The sequence below is a fragment of the Lolium perenne genome, chromosome 1 (genome assembly GCF_019359855.2).
Source record: "Lolium perenne isolate Kyuss_39 chromosome 1, Kyuss_2.0, whole genome shotgun sequence".
Classification (NCBI taxonomy): domain Eukaryota; kingdom Viridiplantae; phylum Streptophyta; class Magnoliopsida; order Poales; family Poaceae; genus Lolium; species Lolium perenne.
In genome coordinates, this window is record NC_067244.2 from 58,566,685 (window position 1) to 58,588,749 (window position 22,065).

Genomic DNA, 22,065 nt, shown 5'->3' on the forward strand with positions numbered 1-22,065 from the left:
GAAAGAGGGCGTCGGAGGCCGGCCGAGGGGGCCACACCACAGGGCCGCGCGGGCCCCCCTGGGCCGCGCCGCCCCATGGTGTGGGGCCCTCGGGCCTCCACTTCAATTGCCCTTCTGGCTCCGTTAGTTTCCTGGGAAAATAGGGCCTTCTGCATAAATTCCGAGGTTTTTCCCGAAAGTTGGATTTCTGCACAAAAACGAGACACCAGAGCAGTTCTGCTGAAAACAGCGTTAGTCCGTGTTAGTTGCATCCAAAATACACAAATTAGAGGCAAAACAATAGCAAAAGTGTTCGGGAAAGTAGATACGTTTTGGACGTATCAACTCCCCCCAAGCTTAGCTTATTGCTTGTCCTCAAGCAATTCAGTTAACAACTGAGCGATAAAAGAACTTTCACGAACACATTTGCTCATATGATGTATATATTCTCATGCTATGGCTAATACTTAAGCAGTTCATAATGAGATACATGCAAATAAGATCATCTAACAGCCATGTCAATCATGAATAGGTACCAACAATTAATAATAAGCATCATGAATCATGTATATAAGCAAGATTGCAATGTTCATAAGAGAGTATGATAAAGTGGTATCTCGCTTGCCTGTATTTGATTGGCAAAACATAAATGCCCGGGCACCTCTGGAGTTCATAGAAAGACTAGAAGTAGTGATTGTCAAAAGATAAATGCATCATAGTTATACCACAATCAATCATATTTTGAGACAAGCATATTATACTAAGAATGACAGTTGTGCTCTCAAGATAGTGCTCAAAGAAATAATGGAGACACAACATAAAAGTAAAAGATTGACCCTTCGCAGAGGGAAGCAGGGATTAACATGCGCTAGAGCTTTTCATTTTTATAAAGTCAGGAGTAAAATTATTTTGAGAGGTGTTTGTTGTTGTCAACGAATGGTAATGGGTACACTAACTACCTCGCCAACCGGACTTTCAAGAGCGGCTCCCATGAATTATTGCATATTTATTTGGCACTCCTTCCAACCTTTCTTTCACAAACCATGGCTAACCGAATCCTCGGGTGCCTGCCAACAATCTCATACCATGAAGGAGTGCCTTTTTATTTTATTTTTATTATGATGATGACACTCCCCCCAACCTTTGCTTACACAAGCCATGGCTAACCGAATCCTTCGGGTGCCGTCCAACAATCACAAACCATGGAGGAGTGTCTATTTAAGTTAATTAATTCGGGACTGGGAATCCCATTGCCAGCTCTTTTTGCAAAATTATTGGATAAGCGGATGTGCCACTAGTCCATATGAGAGTCCGTCAAAAGTAAATGACAAGGTTGAAAGCTAAACACCACATACTTCCTCATGAGCTATGAAACATAAACACAAATTGAGAAGCATTTTGAAGGTTTTAAAGGTAGCGCATGAGAATTTACTTGGAATGGTTTGAAATGCCATGCATAGGTATTTATGGTGGACACGCTGGAGTAACTTGGTTTTCATGTGGTTGGAAGCACGAGCAGCGTTCCCGCTCAGTACAAGTGAAGGCTAGCAATAGACTAGGGAGCGACAAATCAAGAGAGCAGTAACTGTCATAATCATGCTTGCGGCAAAATAAATTAACGGAGGCATAAAAGTGATACAAGAACTCTGAAGCAATATAGATCATCGAGGCTTAATTGACTTTTTTGTTCAGTCATATGCATGCGTGAGCATGTGCCAAGTCGATATAAATGAATTATTCAGAGGAGGATACCACAATGCCATACTTACTTATGAATAAAACAATGCAAACAAACATACATGACATGCTACTCATATTAATAAATTGGAGCTAAACATGAGAGATCATGAACTACTAGACTTTCTCAAATGACATATACCTCACATGAACCAACTAAGCATGCTCACATGGATGAGTATATGTACAAAAATGAAAACAAATAGAGTTCATACCAGTCTTTCACCACAATCAGATTGTCGTAGATCGTCATTATTGCCTTTTCACTTGTGCAGCTTGGATAATATGAAATGAAAACCACGCTCCAGCCACCGAAGACCATTGAACTCAAAAAGAACTTTACAAACCAAAGAAGAACAGCAAATATTTTTGGTGTTTTCAATTTGCAAATAAGAACAAGAGGAAACAAGCAAACAAAGTAAAATCTTTTTGGGTTTTCTTATAGCAAACTAGCAATAGCAAATAAAGCGAAACAAATGCAAGAAACCAAAGCAAACAAATGGTGAAGAGAAACAACAGAAATATTTTTGGTCTTTTTGTGTTTTGGGAAGGAAACAAAGCAAAAACAAGAAATAGCAAACTAAAAGAAACACAGAAAAGCAGGATGACAGAAATCTGCCAAAACCTGACAGCAGTACAGAAATCGATTTTTACAAAAATCTTACGTTGCTCAGATCAAAAAGTGTTCAACTAATGAAAGTTAGATAACAACCTGGGGAACCTGCACAAAAATTTGCAGCTCAAAATGACTCTCTGGCTATTTTTGACGATTTTTACAGTAACGTTCCAGAATCTGTTTTCAGGCAGCACTTCCCCAAATATCATCTTCCTCTCATTAGAAAACCACTCAAACGAACAAAGCAAGTATGTGCAAGTATCCAGCAATCATAATATGCAAAGAATGAGTGATGCCGGTATACCTCCCCCCAAGCTTAGGCTTTTGGCCTAAGTGGAGTTCAATCCCATCGATCCCATGAAGTAGTGTCTCCGTAATATGAAGAAGATGGGTCGTATTCCGGGTATGTGCTAGAAGAAGCACCCGGATATGTGACGGTGTGGTCGTAGGAGGTCCCGACATCCTCGGAGTCATGTTGCTGGTGGAATTCTTGTATCTTCATATGTTCATCCACCTCCTCCTTGGTGCACGACCATGATTGCCTGTCAATACTTAACAAACCAGGTTGGGGAAGAGGGATTTCCTTCTCCTCCCCGTCAGAAAACAACATTCTATACACCATATTATCTAAAGTAGAGTCAGTGGTAACAAAATGATGACTCTTCATAGCAGTAATATCGAGTCTCCTAGGGGCCAATGGCACATCATTAGGATCAAGAGGAAGATTAAGATATGTTAAAACACGCAATGCGATAGTTCCTCCAAAAATAGGCCCCCTGGTAGTCAGGCGGCGAGCAATAAGAGCACCGAGGTGATAGGAGGTTTGACCAGTAAGTGCAATATGCAAGAAAGCAAGATGGTAACTAGAGATATTACTAGTGTTCTCCCTACCAAGAATGCTAGTAGCAATGTAGTATGCGAAATACTTAATGGCGGGAAGTTGGATGTTCCTTATCTTGCCCCGCTGGATGGTGCGACAATCATCCTCGGTGATCCCTCGGTAGAGCTCCAGCAAGTCCCGGGGGTTGTCATCAATCCTACTTGCTGTACCTACAGGGGCAATGTCCAAAGCACAACAAAAATCCTTCAACGGCATAGTCACAGTCTTACCATAGATTCTGAATGCAACCGTTGGCTCATATTGTTTGTTGTCGAACTGGAAACTCTCGACAAAGATCTTGGTGAGCATGTGGTATTGCTCCCTTTCATCGCTCATATAGGTGGTTAACCCTGCCCTGTTGACAAGGGTCAAGAAATCCTCCAGTATCCCTGCATTCCTTAGAAAATCATAACATGGAAAAGTAGAAGCATTAGGGGGACCGTGGTCCTCTTCGGGCGCGAAGCTAGGCGCGAGGATGTCTTCATTGTATGATTGCCTAATCCGGGTGGCGGCCCTAGAAGGCCTCCCGGTGCTGGTTGTCCCCTTCTTGAACAACTCTCCAAAGCTAAACTTCTTCATAGCTTCTCTGAAATTTTCAACAAATGACATAAAAATTTGATTTGGTGACATATAATTGAGGGAAACTACAATAGGAACTTGCTAGAGTACTAATCATGCATCAAAACTAGTTTCTACCACTTAGAACAAGCATGCAAGCTCACTAATCATGTTACCTACAGCAGCAAAATATTCAAGATATACTCAACCAAACGAAATTCTACTTGGATGGGTGGAGGAGTCACATACCGAAGAGCAAATGTGCCAAATTTCAGACAGAAATCTAGGCTGAGCAAAGAGATCGAAAAATCTGGAGCTCTGGAGCAAAAACGCGAGTGAGAGGAACTTGGTACGAGTTTTTTCGGGAGAGAGACTGTTCTGGGCGAAAGAGATGACAAAGTGGGGCAGAGGGGGTCCCACACCACATGGTGGCGCGGCCACCTCCTTGGCCGCGCCGGCCAGTGGTGTGGCGCCCTCTGGTGCCCCACAGGTCATCCTCTGGTACTCCCAGGTGCCTCGTCGAAAAATAGGACCAACGGTATAATTTTCGCGAATTTTTGAAAACTTTGAAAAATGCACATTTTCTGGGTATTAAGTTTATTATTACTGGCCAGGAAAAATTTTGAAATCTTCGAATAACTCAAGAACTTTGCAAATTAAAAGTGCTACAGCAACTAGAGCAAGTGGAGGAAGAAAGAGATGTTGTTTACCCTCTCCATGCATATAAAAAGTATCCGTTAACAAGGTTGATCAAGTCTTGTCACCAAATAACTTTTTCATAGCATAAGAAGAAATAAACCTCAAATCAATCATGTTACCTTGAATTGTATTGATATGGATCCAATCACGAGAGTGTGATATTCTTCCTTAGGCTCATATATAGGACAATCAATAGCTCCCACTTTGATAGTTCTCACATTAGAAATAGTATTAACTCCACATGCCTTCTCAATCCTCTTGGGAAAATAAACGGTATGCTCCCTATCATCAACATTGAAAGTAACCTTTCCTTTATTGCAATCAATAACAGCCCCTGCGGTGTTAAGAAAAGGTCTCCCAAGAATAATAGACATATTATCATCTTCAGGCATTTCCAACACAACAAAATCAGTTAATATCAAGCAGTTAGTAGTAACTTGAACAGGAACATTCTCACATATACCAACAGGAATAGCAGTAGATTTATCAGCCATTTGCAAAGATATATCAGTAGGTATCAACTTATCTAAGTAAAGTCTCTTATAAAGAGAAAAAGGCATAACACTAACACCGGCTCCCAAGTCACATAGAGCAGTTTTAACATAATTATTCTTAATAGAACAAGGAATAGTAGGTATACCTGGGTCACCCAACTTCTTTGGAATTTTGCCATTGAAAGAGTAATTAGCAAGCATAGTGGAAATTTCCTCATTGGGGATTTTCCTTTTGTTAGTAACAATATCTTTCATATACTTTGAATAAGGAGGCAATTTAATGGCATCAGTCAAAGGGATTTGCAAGAATAAAGGTTTCATCCATTCGCAAAATTTATTATAGTGTTCTTCTTCCTTTGATTTTAGTTTCTTAGCAGGAAAAGGCATTTGCTTTTGCACCCAAGGTTCTCTTTCATTACCATGTTTCTCAGCAATAAAGTCTTCTTTAGTATACTTTTTATTTTTAGCATGCTTCTCAGGTTCTTCTTCAGCCTCTTCTTTATCAGGAGTATCATTCTTATCATTATCTTTATCATTATCATGTTCATTACCACTTTCAGTTTCAGCATCAGAAATAGAAATACTATTAGGATCATTAGCAGGTTCAGAGGATTCTACAACATTTTTATGTTTCTTCTTCTTTTTCTTCCTAGAATGAGCACTAGGTTCAATGCGTTGAGAATCTTGTTCAATTCTTTTGGGATGCCCTTCAGGATATAGAGGATCCTGGGTAGAGACACCACCTCTAGTTGTTACTTCATAAGCATGTTTCTCTTTAGAATTATTCCCTAACAAGTCATTTTGCACTTTAGTGAGTTGATCAATTTGAGTTTGAATCATTTGAAAATGTTTAACAAGCATCTTAACATCATTGGAGGTTCTCTCCACAATACCATGCAATTCACTAATAGCTTGAGAATTTTCCATTAAATGATTCTCTACCCTCATATTAAAATTTTCTTGCTTAACAATATAATTATCAAACTCATCTAAGCATTGTGCAGGAGGTTTCGAATACGGAATATCTTCCCTAGTAAAGCGTTGAAGGGAGTTTACCTCAATCATGGACGAAAGGGGAATTATCTCACATATATCTTCTATAGGAGGTAGATTCTTCACATCTTCAGATTTAATACCTTTCTCCTTGAGAGACTTCTTGGCTTCCCTCATATCTTCATCATTCAATTTAATTAAACCCCTCTTCTTCACTATTGGCGTTGGAGTTGGTTCAGGCGTATTCCAATCATCATAATTCCGGCCTATTTTAGCCAATAATTCTTCAGCGTCGTCTGGAGTTCTTTTCCTGAAAACACAACCAGCACAACTATCCAGGTATGCCCTAGAATCAATGGTTAGTCCACTATAAAATATATCAAGTAATTCATGCTTTTCTAAATCATGGTCAGGCAAAGCTCTAATAAGAGAGCAAAATCTCGCCCAAGCCTCAGGCAATTTCTCTTCATCTCCCTGATGAAAACTATAAACTCTCTCGCAAAGCGCATGTTGAGCACTAGCAGGAAAATATTTCCGAAAGAAAACAGCAAGCAATTCTTTTGGACTTTTAATAGAACTAGGTGGCAAATTATTATACCAAGTTTTAGCGTCATCCTTCAATGAGAATGGAAATATTTTAGCAACAAAGTAAGTACGCTTCTTAACGTCATCAGAAAACAAGCTACTCAAAGTAGATAACTCAGTCATGTGTTCAACAGCACTTTCTTTTTCAGTACCACAGAAAGGTGTTTTCTCAACAATAGCTATATGAGATAGATCAAGAGAAAAATCATAATCTTTATCCCTAATGTTTATAGGAGATGTGGCAAATTTAGGATCAGGAGACAGTTTATATCTAACAGTATGTTCTGCAAGCAACTTTTTAATTTTTCTTGCATCAGTAGTAGCATTGCATTTTTCAATAAAATCATCATCAAGCTCCACATAATCTTCCTCAGGATCATCACTAAAATAACCAAGTTCAGGTGAACTAACAGGTGTAGTAGCATTAGGAGTTTCAGTATTTTCAATTTGTCTAGACCTAGCAATTGTAGCATCTAGAAAGGATCCCAATGAACCACTATCATCAAGCACAGCAGAAACATTATCAATATTATGAGAGTGTTCAGATTCAGCAGATGTACCCACATGCGAAGCATGTGGCGGTGAAACAAGTTTATCAATCATAGATGGTGAATCAAGTATAGCGGAGGTACTCAGAATTGTACCTTTTCTTGTAGTGGATGGTAATATGGCGATCTTAGTATCGCGAGGTTTACCCATGATGGAGAATTTGCAGCGAACAATATTAATCCAAGTGAACTTCCAAATAAAGCTATGCTCCCCGGCAACGGCGCCAGAAAATAGTCTTGATGACCCACAAGTATAGGGGATCGCAACAGTCTTCGAGGGAAGTAAAACCCAATTTATTGATTCGACACAAGGGGAGACAAAGAACACTTGGAAGCCTTAACAGCGGAGTTGTCAATTCAGCTGCACCTGGAAACAGACTTGCTCGCAAGAGTTTATCAGTAGTAACAGTTTTATAGCAGTAGCGATAGTGAAATAACAAAGAAGCAGAGTAACAGAGACAAAGTAGTGATTATAGTAAACAGCAGGATTAAAATACTGTAGGCACGGGGACGGATGACGGGCGTTGCATGGATGAGAGAAACTCATGTAACAATCATAGCAGGGCATTTGCAGATAATAATAAAACGGTGTCCAAGTACAAAGCAATCAATAGGCATGTGTTCCATATATAGTCGTGCGTGCTCGCAATGAGAAACTTGCACAACATCTTTTGTCCTACCAGCCGGTGGCAGCCGGGCCTCAAGGGAAACTACTGGATATTAAGGTACTCCTTTTAATAAAGTACCGGAGCAAAGCATTAACACTCCGTGAACACATGTGATCCTCACATCGCTACCATTCCCTCCGGTTGTCCCGATTTCTGTCACTTCGGGGCCATCGGTTCCGGACAGCGACATGTGTATACAACTTATAGATAAGATCATAAACAATGATTATCTTCATGAAACAATAACATGTTCAGATCTGAGATCATGGCACTCGGGCCCTAGTGACAAGCATTAAGCATAACAAGTTGCAACAATATCATCAAAGTACCAACTACGGACACTAGGCACTATGCCCTAACAATCTTATGCTATTACATGACCAATCTCATCCAATCCCTACCATCCCCTTCGGCCTACAGCGGGGGAATTACTCACACATGGATGGGGGAAACATTGCTGGTTGATGTAGAGGTGATGGCGGTGATGGCGGCGATGATCTCCTCCAATTCCCCGTCCCGGCGGAGTGCCAGAACGGAGACTTCTGGCTCCCGCGACGGAATTTCGCGATGTGGCGGCGTTCTGGAGGGTTTCTGGCGACTTCGACTTCTCTCCTGGTGTTTTTAGGTCGAAGCGAATAAGTAGTCCGAAAGAGGGCGTCGGAGGCCGGCCGAGGGGGCCACACCACAGGGCCGCGCGGGCCCCCCCTGGGCCACGCCGCCCCATGGTGTGGGGCCCTCGGGCCTCCACTTCAATTGCCCTTCTGGCTCCGTTAGTTTCCTGGGAAAATAGGGCCTTCTGCATAAATTCCGAGGTTTTTCCCGAAAGTTGGATTTCTGCACAAAAACGAGACACCAGAGCAGTTCAGCTGAAAACAGCGTTAGTCCGTGTTAGTTGCATCCAAAATACACAAATTAGAGGCAAAACAATAGCAAAAGTGTTCGGGAAAGTAGATACGTTTTGGACGTATCACTACCTCATAGTCTACGGAACCGGGGAGGCTTCCGGAGGAGACCAAGTCTAGGAACATCGAGTAGTAGTAGTAGTCGAGCAGCCCGAACTATTAGTACTTAGCTGCTCGAGAGAATAAATGTATAACTTAATGAGACTTCTATATTGTAAGCTAAGTTGGGTTCGCCTCGAACCCAGGAGTATCCCTCTCAGGACCCAAGAGGAGCTCCGAGATGATATGTGTATTATGCTTGTAATAATAAATGAATGAGTTATGGACCTGCTATGTTCTGTTGTACTACTCTGAGGGATGTAATGTTTGCGGAATGGTACTTCGTGAATGTTATATCAACTACTGGCATACTACAACATGCAGTGGTATGCAGGGTCACCACACAACGCATCACTCATTTTCCAAATGAGTCGGCATTAATTATATAGGCTTAGTCCTCTGGTGGAACCTTAATTTCGCGGTCAGAAATAAGTCACTAATATTGTCACACACAATATAGCTTCAAAGTTCTGACACTATCAGAACTACACCAAGTTCTCAAAAAACTCCTCGACTTAACATCCTCAGTCATTGTCAAAACAATGACATATACTCTGCATTTGTTTGTAGAATCCGTCACAATATTTAGAACTCATCTAAATCTAGCATAGACTTCTTCTAGCTCATTGTGCTACCTTTTAAACAACACTTAGCCTAATTGATATTGAAATTTTATTTTTATATGAGACCAAACTAATATCGGTGCAACACCTTACAGCGATTTGTTTGTCATTACCCCATACAAAACTATATATATATCCTTGGTTCTTCTAAATTACCCAGGGATATTCTTACTATTGTCCAATGATCATTGAATCATTCTGGTATATGCTCGTAACACTTTAGAGCACAGGACATCTGATTTTGTACATATTATTCGTGATCTAAAATCACTCATGTGTTTTTACTATTCGAGTGTCAGATACACTCAAGTCTTGTTAAACCTTCACATGGAAAAGAACGCCTTCTTAATATTTTTATATTGAACTACTTAAATATTCATTCTATGTACTTTGACTTAAACTTAATATGTGTTTCAATCCATCTTCATAGATCTTGACACTAAATATGTTTCAGTCCATATTCTTTCATTGAAGTTAATTCTCAATGAAACCTTTTAATCACATCAAGTATATAATTACATCATTTATAATCAATCATATGTCATCCACATATAATATTATAACTATGTCTCGGTGCTCCTACTTAATTTCTTACAAATGCAAGCATCTTCATCGTTTCTGATGAAATCAAAACTCTTTGATTTTTTCATCCGGTGAAGATTCCAACTCCGTGATACTTACTTCATCCAGTGAAGTTTGTATACCCATCTAGTATTCCACGGACTAGCAAAACTCTTTGGTTTGTATCTAGTATACATCCTTCATACACACTTCTGGTAAGGAATATATTTCTGCCATCCTACTATCATATCTCATAAAAGAAATATGTAGCGATTACTAGAATAATCCACATAGACTATACGCATTGCTACGGAAGATCTAATCTTATCGTAGTCAACTCTTTGAACTTTGTCGTAAACAACTTTTCGACAAGTCGAGCTTCTTCAAGGATATTCCATCCAAGTCCATCAATTTTATAGATCCATTTACTTTCAAAAAGTATTCACCTATCTTGAATTTCATGGCGCATAGCCATTTTAACGGAGTCAGGGCCCATCATAACTTCTTTGTATGTAGTTGGTTTATCATTGTTCAAAATCAATCCTTTGTCCACAAATCATTTATTTGATCACAAAGTAAACCATACCTACAAGGTTCAATGGGTACTTCGATCTCCATGACTATAACTCTTTTGTAGACATGGGAGCTATGATCGTCGTGGCCGCTTCCGGAACCATTTCCGATGCTGCGCTACTCTGATCATCATGCTCAGGTTCATAAACCTTATCAAGTTCCATTGTCCTCCCACTCAAATACATCACTAGAAACAATTTCTTGGAAATAAGTAAAAAACATCGACAAACACTTTTGTCTTTGACTTCATAGTGGAAAGAATTCCCAATCAATACTCTGGGATAACCAACAAAGACATTCATCCGATTTTAGTTGTAAACTCATTTACTTATGCTACGCATACCAAAATTTAAGAAAAGACTATTAGGGTTTATACCCATACCATAACTCATATGGTGTCATTTCAACGGATTATGATGATGCTCTATTTAGTGTAAAAGCGGTAGTCTCTAAAGCATAATCCATAAAAATATAATGACGTCATTTTATTTTATCTCATCATTAATCCAACAGATTTGGATACATCTCTCGGACACTCCATCATCACTATGATACTCCAAGAAACGTGAGGTTGTTGAACAATTTCATAACTCTCTTAGATGTTCGCTAAAACTTGTAATTCAAATATTTCCACCATGATCCAATCACAGATATTTGACTTTTCTATTACGATGATTTCCACTTCATGCTGAAATTTATTTGAATCCACTCAAATGTTTCAAACTTCTACCTTATCGAATAAATATATCCACATATATACACTCAATTCATTGTTGGAAGTTCTCATGAAATATAAGAATCTCCCGCACACAACTATGTCCAGTGAACCACATACATCATCATGTATGTTTCCACTAAGTCAGTTGACCGTTCAACTTTTCGGCCTATGAACGGAATTTCAGTCATTCTCTTTATAAGAGATTTGCAAGCGCCAAACGATTCAAAAATCAAATGACTCCAAAAATCCATTTGCATGGAGTTCCTTCATGCATGCGTTCTTTTTTAACATGACCTAAATGGAAGTTCCACTAATAAGTGGAATTCACATCATTTGCCTTATGGCATTTTAGCGTCAGTGTTATGCATGTGTGCTTCACCATAAAGATTTATAATAACTTGTCCATCATACATGGAATACTGTCATAATTTGAACAACTCATTGTTTTCATTTGACTAGAACAAAACAACAATTATAAAGTTCTTTATTATAAATATGAAGGGCTAGATAGAATGACAACGATGAACACAATAACACTTTATTTTGTTCCAGACGTGCATTCCTACCATATTCCTTTTTAGTCACTTAGGCCATTGTATTCTTGTATTGCGTTGTTTTGTATGACACCTCATACCAACCAATATGGTACAAATACCCAAGAATTTCATTGTGTGACCAAACAAGGAATACATTCATAACATGTATATCATCTATATGAACCTGAGCTAGACTTTCTAGTCTTTTCTTTCTTTGCTGCCAAAATCTTTTGTAGTTTCTCTTTTAGCTTTTCTCATTTTCAGAAAAACTTCACCTTAAATAACTTCTAGGTACGTTCGTCAAATACCAATAACCTTGAGGTTCTTTCTTTGATGTTGATCATCACATGACAAAATTTCCAGATTTCACTATTAGTAACTTTTTAATGTGATGAACAATTTCACTCATAATTTTATCCATCAAATCATGACGACTTTCCGAGACCATATCTGTACATGCTAGGCTCGTAAAGTTTAACCTTGGTACTCGTATGTGCAAATCTGGCTTGCACCCGTTGTATGCACACGTAGAATCTATAACACCCGATCATCACGTGATGCTTCAAAACGACGAGTCTTAGCAACGGTACATACTAAGGACGATCACTTCATGGATATGTGAATATCGTTAGTGCCCAACTAGTTGGAGGATTGGGACGCCTGGCGTCTTCAACCTTCGTACATTCTCTATCTCTACTATATAAAAAGGAGGAACTTGTTCTGTTTCCTCCGATCGGAGGTTTCATCCTACATATTTTCATTTGACCATTGTGCCCTTCCACCGAAATCTACACTATTTCATCCTACCGGTTTTCTCTCATCTGATTCCTTAATTTTGGTATGTGTAAACAAGGAAGGTGTAAACAAGGAATGGCTATGCTACTGGGCAGTAAAAAGAGGATGCAATTAAAGAGTCATTAACGTGAATTATCTTTGTACTTGCCAGCGATTACATCGCCGAGGGCCACTGATTCTCGTGTGTCGGCCAAGCCTAGAGGCCGGCGACGAGGACCTACACCCGGTGCTGGTACTCGCCATCGGGAGCGCATGGAGCTGGCCGTCCTCGTTAGTCCGTCACACCGCAGGTCACCTCCAACCGCCGCCATGTCGCCTCTCGGTGACCTGGGCTCCAGGCACCCCTCCGCCTCCCTCCCTCCTCGCCTAGATGCACCGCTCGTGGGCGATGGACCATGCAGCAGCAGAGGTCAGCGCTTGAGGTCGATGACCTCCTCCACGGCGTCCGCATTCCATCACTGTGGAGCTCACCGCGGGAAGGCAAGGAGGAGGAGATGGTGGTAGCCTTGCCGCCGAGATTAATTGAGGATATCCAATCTATTTATTCCGAACAAATTACTCATCTGCTTTCAATGGTAAGTGCAGACTCTCGGATTCATCTGATTTTCTTTTTTCAATAGTGCTCCTGTAATCCCGTTGAAAATTTCTCCATATGATTGAGCTCACTCTCAAATTGATTGCCGGTATGGGGAAAGACAAAGGATTTCGGGCCCTTGGGGATCGCCGGCAACGAGCGCCCAACTATGTTGTCCAAGGGAAAGTCGATGAGGCAATTGTTTGTGGCGGTGGACATCACGTTCACAGCAAGCAGCAAGTAACCAGCCCAACTTCAACCCTCCACGTCCAGGTATTCTTGTTTCAACTTCATGTCATAGTTTTTTTAATGTTTTGTGCTAAGTTGTACTCTAGAAAATATTCTTTATCTAGGGCAAACAATAGAGCAGATGACGCCATAGAAAAATTCTTCTGGAACGAAATTCTACAAGTACTTTTTTGGATAAGCTGTAGTTTTGTTATGTAATGTATCTATTGAGATTTACAAAAAGAAATATTTGATGGGTAGATTCGATTTTAAAGTGTCTATTGAAATAAAAAAGGTCCTTATATTCTATAACTTTTTGCTCACAAAGGGCCCATCTGATATCTAAGTTGACACATATATATGACGTACCTTCATATATAACAGATCAGAGTAACAAACGTATCAAATTCAGAAATGCGGAGGATGCTCTATGATTAGGAAGTGAACTCTTTGTATCTAAAGCTAATATTTCTTTCTTTTCTTACATAGTGTTGCTGCCCACATAACAAACCTAGGTGTGCCTCTTTCCTTTCTCTCTCTTTATCTTTTTGTTGTTAGATTGATTCATGCCCATCTGACATCATAATGAATAGTCTTATTTTTGCACATTGCCTAATTTATCCTATCCCATACTATTCATTTCACTGCATTGTTATTTCATTCTTCAATACATTCTCTGAAGAAATAAATCATCAAATTTAGTAGTATCAGGCGGTATTTTGGAAGAAGAAAATCTTCGAAACGCTGAATCAAGTACAGAGATATTTAATGTTGTTTTATGAATTGGCTTGCCATTATGCTAAAAAGCTTTGTGTAAACTGTACTATCATTTTATGAACAAGCTACTTGACTTCTATAAAAATCAATACGATATATTGAACATGTTATTGTAATATGTTTGAAACATCATGAAGAATAGTTGTATTACATTAGGCCTAGCTTAATTGATATTTCAACCACTTGTCATGGTAATAAATTACTAAGAAAATGCAGATATATTTAGTACATTTATTGTATGAACCACCAGCATCTTCTGGGCTATAAGTTTGGGTCGTTGGCAGTGACAATATGGTAAATGGTTTTGCATAGTAGCCCCAGATATTCTGTTGTGGAAATTGTGATTGTTAGCATTGCGAGAATCGTAACACTATGTCCTATGGCTTGTTCCAGAGCAGTCGTTTAAGAGCAGATGGATGCTATTTTGCTTAGCTGTGCTTGCTGCATGAAAAAGCAGAGATGATTCAGATTATTTTTTACTTGTGTGGTGCTACTTTGATCATCACAAAACAAAATGAGCCGTATTACTTTGGTCATCAATGTTTTTCAAACTCTTCTTACAACGTATTACTTTGGTCATTTCTGTACCTCTATATCACAGAATCTGTTTCCAATGTTGGTGCTCCAGTATGACGGCCAGACGCAGCATTCCCTATTTTGTTCTTTCTACCGAGGATAGGGATGAAGACAATGTTGATCGTCGGTTCACATACACTCCAAAATTCTTGAGGATCCCGTGGAAGTCAATTGCCCTAGCATTGTTCCTTCTCTTCCTGGGGAGCTCTTTTATGTTCTTCCTGGTATGTTAACGCATACCTCTTCAGTTACTGTATTGAAATTGATATGTATCTGTTTCATCCTCCAGCATGAATATTGTCTTTCTTAATTTATTCCACGAGCTTTCCTGTAAAAACAATGGCCACTTCCATACACTTTGTGTAAAATTATCTATAAAAGCAATGGTCACTTGCATCACTGTAATAAGTTAAGCACATAGTACTTTTGCTAATTTCGTTTCCTGTACAGAATATGGTCTATCACTTTCTGAACCACATGGTACTCTCAGTTTGAACAGTCAATTTTATCTTTCCCCTACTGCGTGCCAATCAATACTTTATCTGTATTAGGTTTTCTGATTTCTCTATATTTCTCTCTAATTTTTGAGCTGCGTTTGTTGTTCAGTAATATCATGTGTGCAAGGGATGGCATGGACGTTTTGGAGAACCTGCAAGACCGTGCATGTCCCTTGTTGTGAACAAGCTTAGAGAATTATTCAGCATAATGGCTAGCAAAGCTTTTGGTAAACTGAAGCATGAAAATTGAGTCAAACCTTCAAACCAGCACCTTCATGATAGTTAATAATTCTTGAGTCTCTAAGCAGAATTGACACTGTCAGTTATGTTGCACAACAATCCCATTTTCCGACCTTGAATACATGTAAAATTTCCATCCCGAGCTACTATAACCTTGCATGAATAGAGTTGCACTTGGTGGATTTTGTTTCCTTATAATTGTTTTCCATTCCTTCATTTCCTGATTCATTTTGTTTGGACCATGTGATTTCTAGAGACCGGTCTTTCTTCTCTAAATACAAGTATAAATACGCATGTTTATTTTAAGGAGATCAGATTCATCTTATCACTGAATGTAAGCGAGCTTTTATGATTGAATATTATTCTGTGAATACAGGAATATCTTTTTCATATAACATTCAAGATCCAAAAATATTCAAGGAAAGTGCACGAGCAGCTTTTGAATCATAAAATTAATTCCGTAAAGTAAGTTTGAATCATCCAAGTGGCTTAATTAGTTGTAGAGGTTCTGGTGGCATAATCTAGACATTATTAACTAAACCTTTCCACTAAGCATTCTTGTAATTCTATTAGACACATTGGGGCGAGTACACATCTCAAAAGAATATGAGTTAGATGACGGCGCTCGCCGGTAGAGGTAGAGCTAATAGGAGCATTGCATGTAGTCTTGCACTTGCATAAATTTTCTCATGATTATTCGTTGTTTTGAGGTTGTCTAATCACTGGTCTTTTCTCTAGGTGGGCTCGGATGGGAGATCTTTGACAGACAGTATACTTGAATGAGCAAATCAAAATATGGAGTCCTTTCTCACATTCAAACATATACCTCCTACACCATGGTGCAAAGCAGGAGAAATGCAAGTATGAAAATGTTGAAAGGATATTGCAATTTCATCTACCATGAGTCAATATTTTTTAGCACCATGATCTTTATCCTACGAGGCTTGATCTTATTAAAATTTGGAATTTACTAATAGACAAATAATTCTATGTGGTCCTTCTTTGCACACTATCCATTGATGTATCTAAATTAATTAAATCATTTATTTGTATAGAGGACATAAGGTTTTATAAGAAATGGCAAATGAAGGTCTAGAGCCTAATCTCAAGATGTATACTACCTTGATTAAAGGTTGACAAATGCATCACTTCCAGATGGAGCATTGGAATGTTTCTAAGAGATGAAACAGGTGCGACTGAAGCGTGATGAGGCCGCTTATTATTGCTTGGTGTCCACTTCTCTTGAAGGCAAATGCAATGGAGGGAAGCACATACATAGGAATCATGTGTGTTTGTAGAGAAATGTTTAATAGCCACTTACGAGAGGATATAAACGATTTATCATAAATTGTTGTATGCATTGCAGAAAATCTAGAGTGTCAATATAGTTCCTATATAATACTTATAAAGATGCCTCCGGCGATGACTTCCCCCTCCGACAGGGTGTCGGGAAGAGCTTCAAAACCCCCGAGATGGGTTTTGCGATGGCGGCCACGACGGACTTTTCGTGGATGGAGGCTTGGGGTATCCATGGTTTTCCCGAGATCGTAAATAAATAGGCGGAGGGGTGATGTCGGTGGAGGCCAGGGTGGCCCACACCACCCCTAGGCGCGGGCCAGGGCTAGGTCGCGCCTTGGGCAGGTGTGGCCACCCTGCTACCTCCTTCGACTCCCCTCTGGACTGTCTTTGTTACGGTAAAATATTTACTTCGGCCTTTGTTTCGTCCATTTCCGAGAATATTTCATGTACAACTTTTCTGAAATACAAAAATAGCAGAAAATAGGGAACTAGCACCGTTGCATCTTGTTAATAGGTTAGTGTCGGAAATCATATAAAAGTGCATCGAAGTGTAAGCAAAACATATATGAATTGGTGTAAAACAAGCATGGAGCATCAAAAATTATAGATACATTTGAGACGTATCACTGATGCATCTGAAAGATCGGGAATCCGTTAATTGCCTGAGAAAATACAAGTAAAACTTACATCAAACTCGCGTCCCCGGATACGAATCTGGAAAACTAGTGCAATTCAGCACGAGCCGCGGAGGACTTATTGACACTACTAGGAAAACCCTCATCTGTGGCGCACATTTTTTACTTTCTTTGGCGCATATTTCATGCGCCACAGAAGACACACGACATATATTTAATTATGTGGTGCATATCTACATGCGCTACAGAATTTAGACAAACTTCTATGGCGCACCAGGCAGGCATGCGCCACAGAAAACTTTTGTGGCGCACCAAGCGGTGGTGCGTTACAGATTTTTTTCTGAATTAAAAAATGGCGGACACATCTAGATCTAGGGCCGTCGGAATTTCGCCGGATTTTTTTTTGAAATTTTCCGGAGATCGCCGCAGCCCGCAGGTGAGTGGGTGGGTGGATGGGATGGGTGGAGGAGGAGGAGTTGGTGGTGGTGCTGGTCGCCGAAGGAGGTGGTGGTGGTCGCCGGAGGAGGATGAGGAGGTGGTGGTAGTCACCGGAGGAGGAGGAGGAGGTGGTGGTGGTCGCCGGAGGAGGAGGAGGTGGTCGTGGTGTTGGTCGCCGGAGGAGGAGGAGGAGGAGGAGGAGGAGGTGGTGGTGGTGGTCGCCGGAGGAGGAGGTGGTGGTGGTGGTCTCAGGAGGAGGAACCCGGAGGAGGAGGAGGTGGCAGAGGAGGTCGGGTGTGGAGGAGGGAGAAGAAGGGAGGAGAAGGAGGAGAAGGGAGAAGAAGGGAGGAGGACGAAAAGTGGAGGAGAAGTGGACAAGAGGAGGAGGAGGACTAAAAATTAACTGTCTCTTTTGAACTGGGATCTCCGTTTGCGGGCATAGACCACCCTAAACAGATAGAGTTCGTGTGTCACACAGTTCTTGTTGTAAAAAATGCAGTCTTCTGTGTCCAATATTGCCTTACGCCCATAAAACAGAGAAAAGCAGTATCATGGCAAAAAGTAGCAGATGACAACGTACGTGTTTCCTTAGAAAAAAGAAAAAGAACAGTACAAGCTGGTACAATAAGGGTCTGCCTGACGTACAACTTCAGCTGGTGCTGGTACAAGGACATACAACTTCAGCTTGTGATAATTTAAGTTAATATTATTTCACATAAATAATGTTTTTGAATGCACCGTAATATATATTGGTAACTTCTTTTACATGCTAATTATTTTTTAATTTTAGTAAAGGGCCCCCGATTACAATTTCGCCCCGGGCCCCAAAAATATCAAGACCGGCCCTGTCCTTCCCATAGAACATGTCCCACATAATTTATTCTAAATTTGTAAATTTTTATTATGCTTAAAATATAAGCAATTTCATACTATAAATTAAAACGGTAGAATGCACCTTGTTTGCTATGTGCGAATATTTCTTTAACAAAAATTTAACTGTCTCTTTTGAACTGGGATCTCCGTTTGCGGGCATAGACCACCCTAAACAGATAGAGTTCGTGCGTCACACAGTTCTTGTTGTAAAAAATGCAGTCTTCTGTGCCCAATATTGCCTTACGCCCCTAAAACAGAGAAAAGCAGTATCATGGCAAAAAGTAGCAGAGGACAACAGTACGTGTTTCCTTAGAAAAAAGAAAGAACAGTACAAGCTGGTACAATAAGGGTCTGCCCGACGTACAACTTCAGCTGGTGCTGGTACAAGGACGTACTGTGTGATGTCAACTCGAAAGGGAATCAAAACCAATACAACGCGCTGAAAACTGCAATACGAGACATCTCCTGCTAATACATCGAGCATGTGGGAACCTGGTCAACATGCAGCACATATCCACATGATTTGCAAATGGTGCCGATAGAGTCCGGGCGCCATAACAACTGGGGAAAATCAATCTGCGTTGATGTGCATGAGCGACACTTCACCCTGACCAAATAACTTACATTCTTTTGCTCGGGTGTGAGTTTCCAGAGTTTCGTGAATCGTGATCTTCCTCACATCTCGGCAGATCTCATAATCGTGACCCCAACTCTTTTACCCTGATCGATCAGCTGTCTTCTTGTTCCCGCTCCCGAGATCAGGCGCCTCAAGAACCTCCACGACGTCTTTGTCCCTCTGTACGAGCTCCGCGACATAGCGAACCACGCTCGTCAGGTCGCTGTCCGACGACCCGTCCTCCGCCATTGCCTCTTTCGCCTTCACGGCGAGCTCCTTCGCCCTTGCCCGTATCGCCATCCCCTCATCCATCAGCGCGGCCACCCCTCTCTCCACCTCCTCCCGACCGACCTGCACTTTCGACATCTCGGGGTTCCTGACCACGTATGTGAACGGCACCTTGACGCCTGAACGGACGCCGGCGCCGAGCACGTCGACAACCAGCATCTCGGTCAGGAACTGGTCGGCAAACATCGGCCAGGTTAGAAGCGGCACGCCGTGGGAGAGGGACTCCAGCGCCGAGTTCCACCCGCAGTGCGTCAGGAAGCCGCCGACGGAAGGGTGTGACAGGATGGTCATCTGCGGCGCCCAGCCACGGATGACGAGGCCGCGGCCTTCCACCCGCGCGTCGAACCCGGAGTCGAGGCCGTCGGCCTCCTTGGCCACCCAGACGAACGGCCGGTTGGACGCCTCCAGCCCAGCGGCGAGCTCGGCGACCTGCGGCGGGAATAGGTGCACGACGCTGCCGAAGCTGACGTAGAGCACCGACTGGGCCGGCCTCGCGTCCAGCCATGACACAACGAGGCTGGCGTCCACGGCGGCGGGGTTGCCTCGCACGGCCGTAGTCTCGGCGTCAGAGTCCAGCAGGCAGAGCGGCCCGATGGCCCAGACCTTCTTGCCGAGCGCCTCGCCGTACCGCTCGACGAACGAGCCCTCGAAAGCCGCGCACGTGTTGAGAACCAGGCCGTCGGCGGTGGCCTCTGCGTCGAGTATGTCGCGCCGGTGCCGCTCCAGCCCCGGCGTCTGGAAGAACCCGAGCGACGTCGCTCTGTTCACCACGGCGTGCACCGGGAAGTCCGGCACCTCGAACGGCTCGAAGTCGTCGGCGACGCTGTCGTACACGCCGTTCTTGGCAAGGTTATGCACGGCGAGAACGAAGAAGGCCGATGGGCCGTGGAACACCAGCCGCGGGATGCCGAGCCGCCGCGCGACGTCGGCCGGGTACGGGCTGCACGAGTCGGCGACGATGCAGTCCGGCCGCCGCGGCAGCGCCCGGAGATACGCCTCGAGCGGCTCGGCGAGCAGGGACATGGCGTCGCAGAACAGCTTGAAGTGGGAGTACTCCCTGATCATGTCGTGGCTCTCGCACCCCTCGGGCAGGCCCAGCGCGGGCCCCGGGAACTGGAGCACCGCGAAGTCGACGGCGAGCCCCGCGCGCTTGGCGTGATCCAGGACGGCCCTGCTGCGCGTGGCGTGGACGGGGGTCAGGACGACGGTGACGCGCGCGCTGCCGCGGCCGGCGATGAGGCGCGCCATGTCCATCATTGGGATCACGTGGCCCTGCGCGAGGAGCGGCACCAGCACGAAGTGGAGCGGCAGGGTCGCCATGGCCGTGCCGTCCGTACAGAAAGACGTGGCGCGAAGCTGCAAGGATCAATGCTGCTACAATCCACTCATGTCGTACCACAGCTAGCTTATGTTCGCGGTTAACCCAGGGGAAACGTGTGGATAGAGAAGCAATGGAGCATGCGGAGTGTACGTGCTTTCCCGGTCCTTGTCCGCACTCGCCATCGCCATGAAAGCTTGTTGGACTGTACATTTCCTTAGTTGTGGGTGTGTGTGGTGGGTATGTAGGCGTAGCAGCTGCAAGACGACGTGACGCGCAGCTGCAAAGATCGAGATGCTGCTACAATCCACTCAGGCAGCTAGTACAACGCACATTTCCAACGACCATTTGCATACGGACATTTCACGTCTATCCCGGTTCGCATAAAGTTGGAGCTGCATAAACAAATGGGCAATGTTTTGGAGTATGTTGGAGAGGTTACCACTGATAACTTGGACCTTGAAACAGCAAGGAGACAGAAAGCAGAGCAGGAGGTTGCAAGGATGAAAGAAGAAAGGAAGAAAATGGAGTGCTCTATTGGTACCTTGCTTGAAGAAAAGAAGAATCTGGAGTGCCATGTTGCAGGATTGAATGAAGAGAATAAGATGTTGGAAGCTTCTGTTGCCACTGTGAAGGAAGGAAAGAGGATGGTAGAGTTCTATGTGGCAGATATTCTGAAGCTTACCCATGACCATAGAGCCAAGATGAAGAAGATTGCTGACCTTTGTGAAGAAAATGGACATAGTTTTGACAGCAAGTGTAGAAGCAAATTGAACATACTTTTGACAACAAGTGTAGAAGCAAATTGCACATAGTTTTGACAGTAACATGTCAACAAGTCTTAGCAGCAAACATAGTCATAATGATACATGTCCATAATCCAAAAGCAGCACCAGTACATGTTCAACAACCATAACCTTACTACATGTCTAGAAGCATCACTACATGTCCATTACAGTAAATCTAGGAGGCCAAAAGGAACTAGGAATCACAAGCTAATCAGTTGGAAGGCCCTCTTTCCTGCTCATCCTCTCCAGCAGAGTAACCACAGTTTAGATAGGACCATGTCCTTGTCCTCTTGTATGCTGGGTAACCTGCTTCATACTCAGACTATGTAGGAGCCCTTCTACCAGGTGCTGCAG

The 22,065-nt window shown here is 42.3% G+C and overlaps 1 protein-coding gene across 1 annotated transcript; it reads right to left on the reverse strand.

The window, feature by feature from the left end:
• Positions 1–18,986: 18,986 nt before the first annotated feature.
• Positions 18,987–21,006, reverse strand: LOC127294541 (UDP-glycosyltransferase 73E1-like). Its single transcript, XM_051324387.2, has one exon. It carries the CDS (start codon positions 20,923–20,925, stop codon positions 19,417–19,419), a length of 1,509 nt encoding a protein of 502 aa, XP_051180347.1. The 5' UTR covers positions 20,926–21,006; the 3' UTR covers positions 18,987–19,416.
• Positions 21,007–22,065: the final 1,059 nt, after the last annotated feature.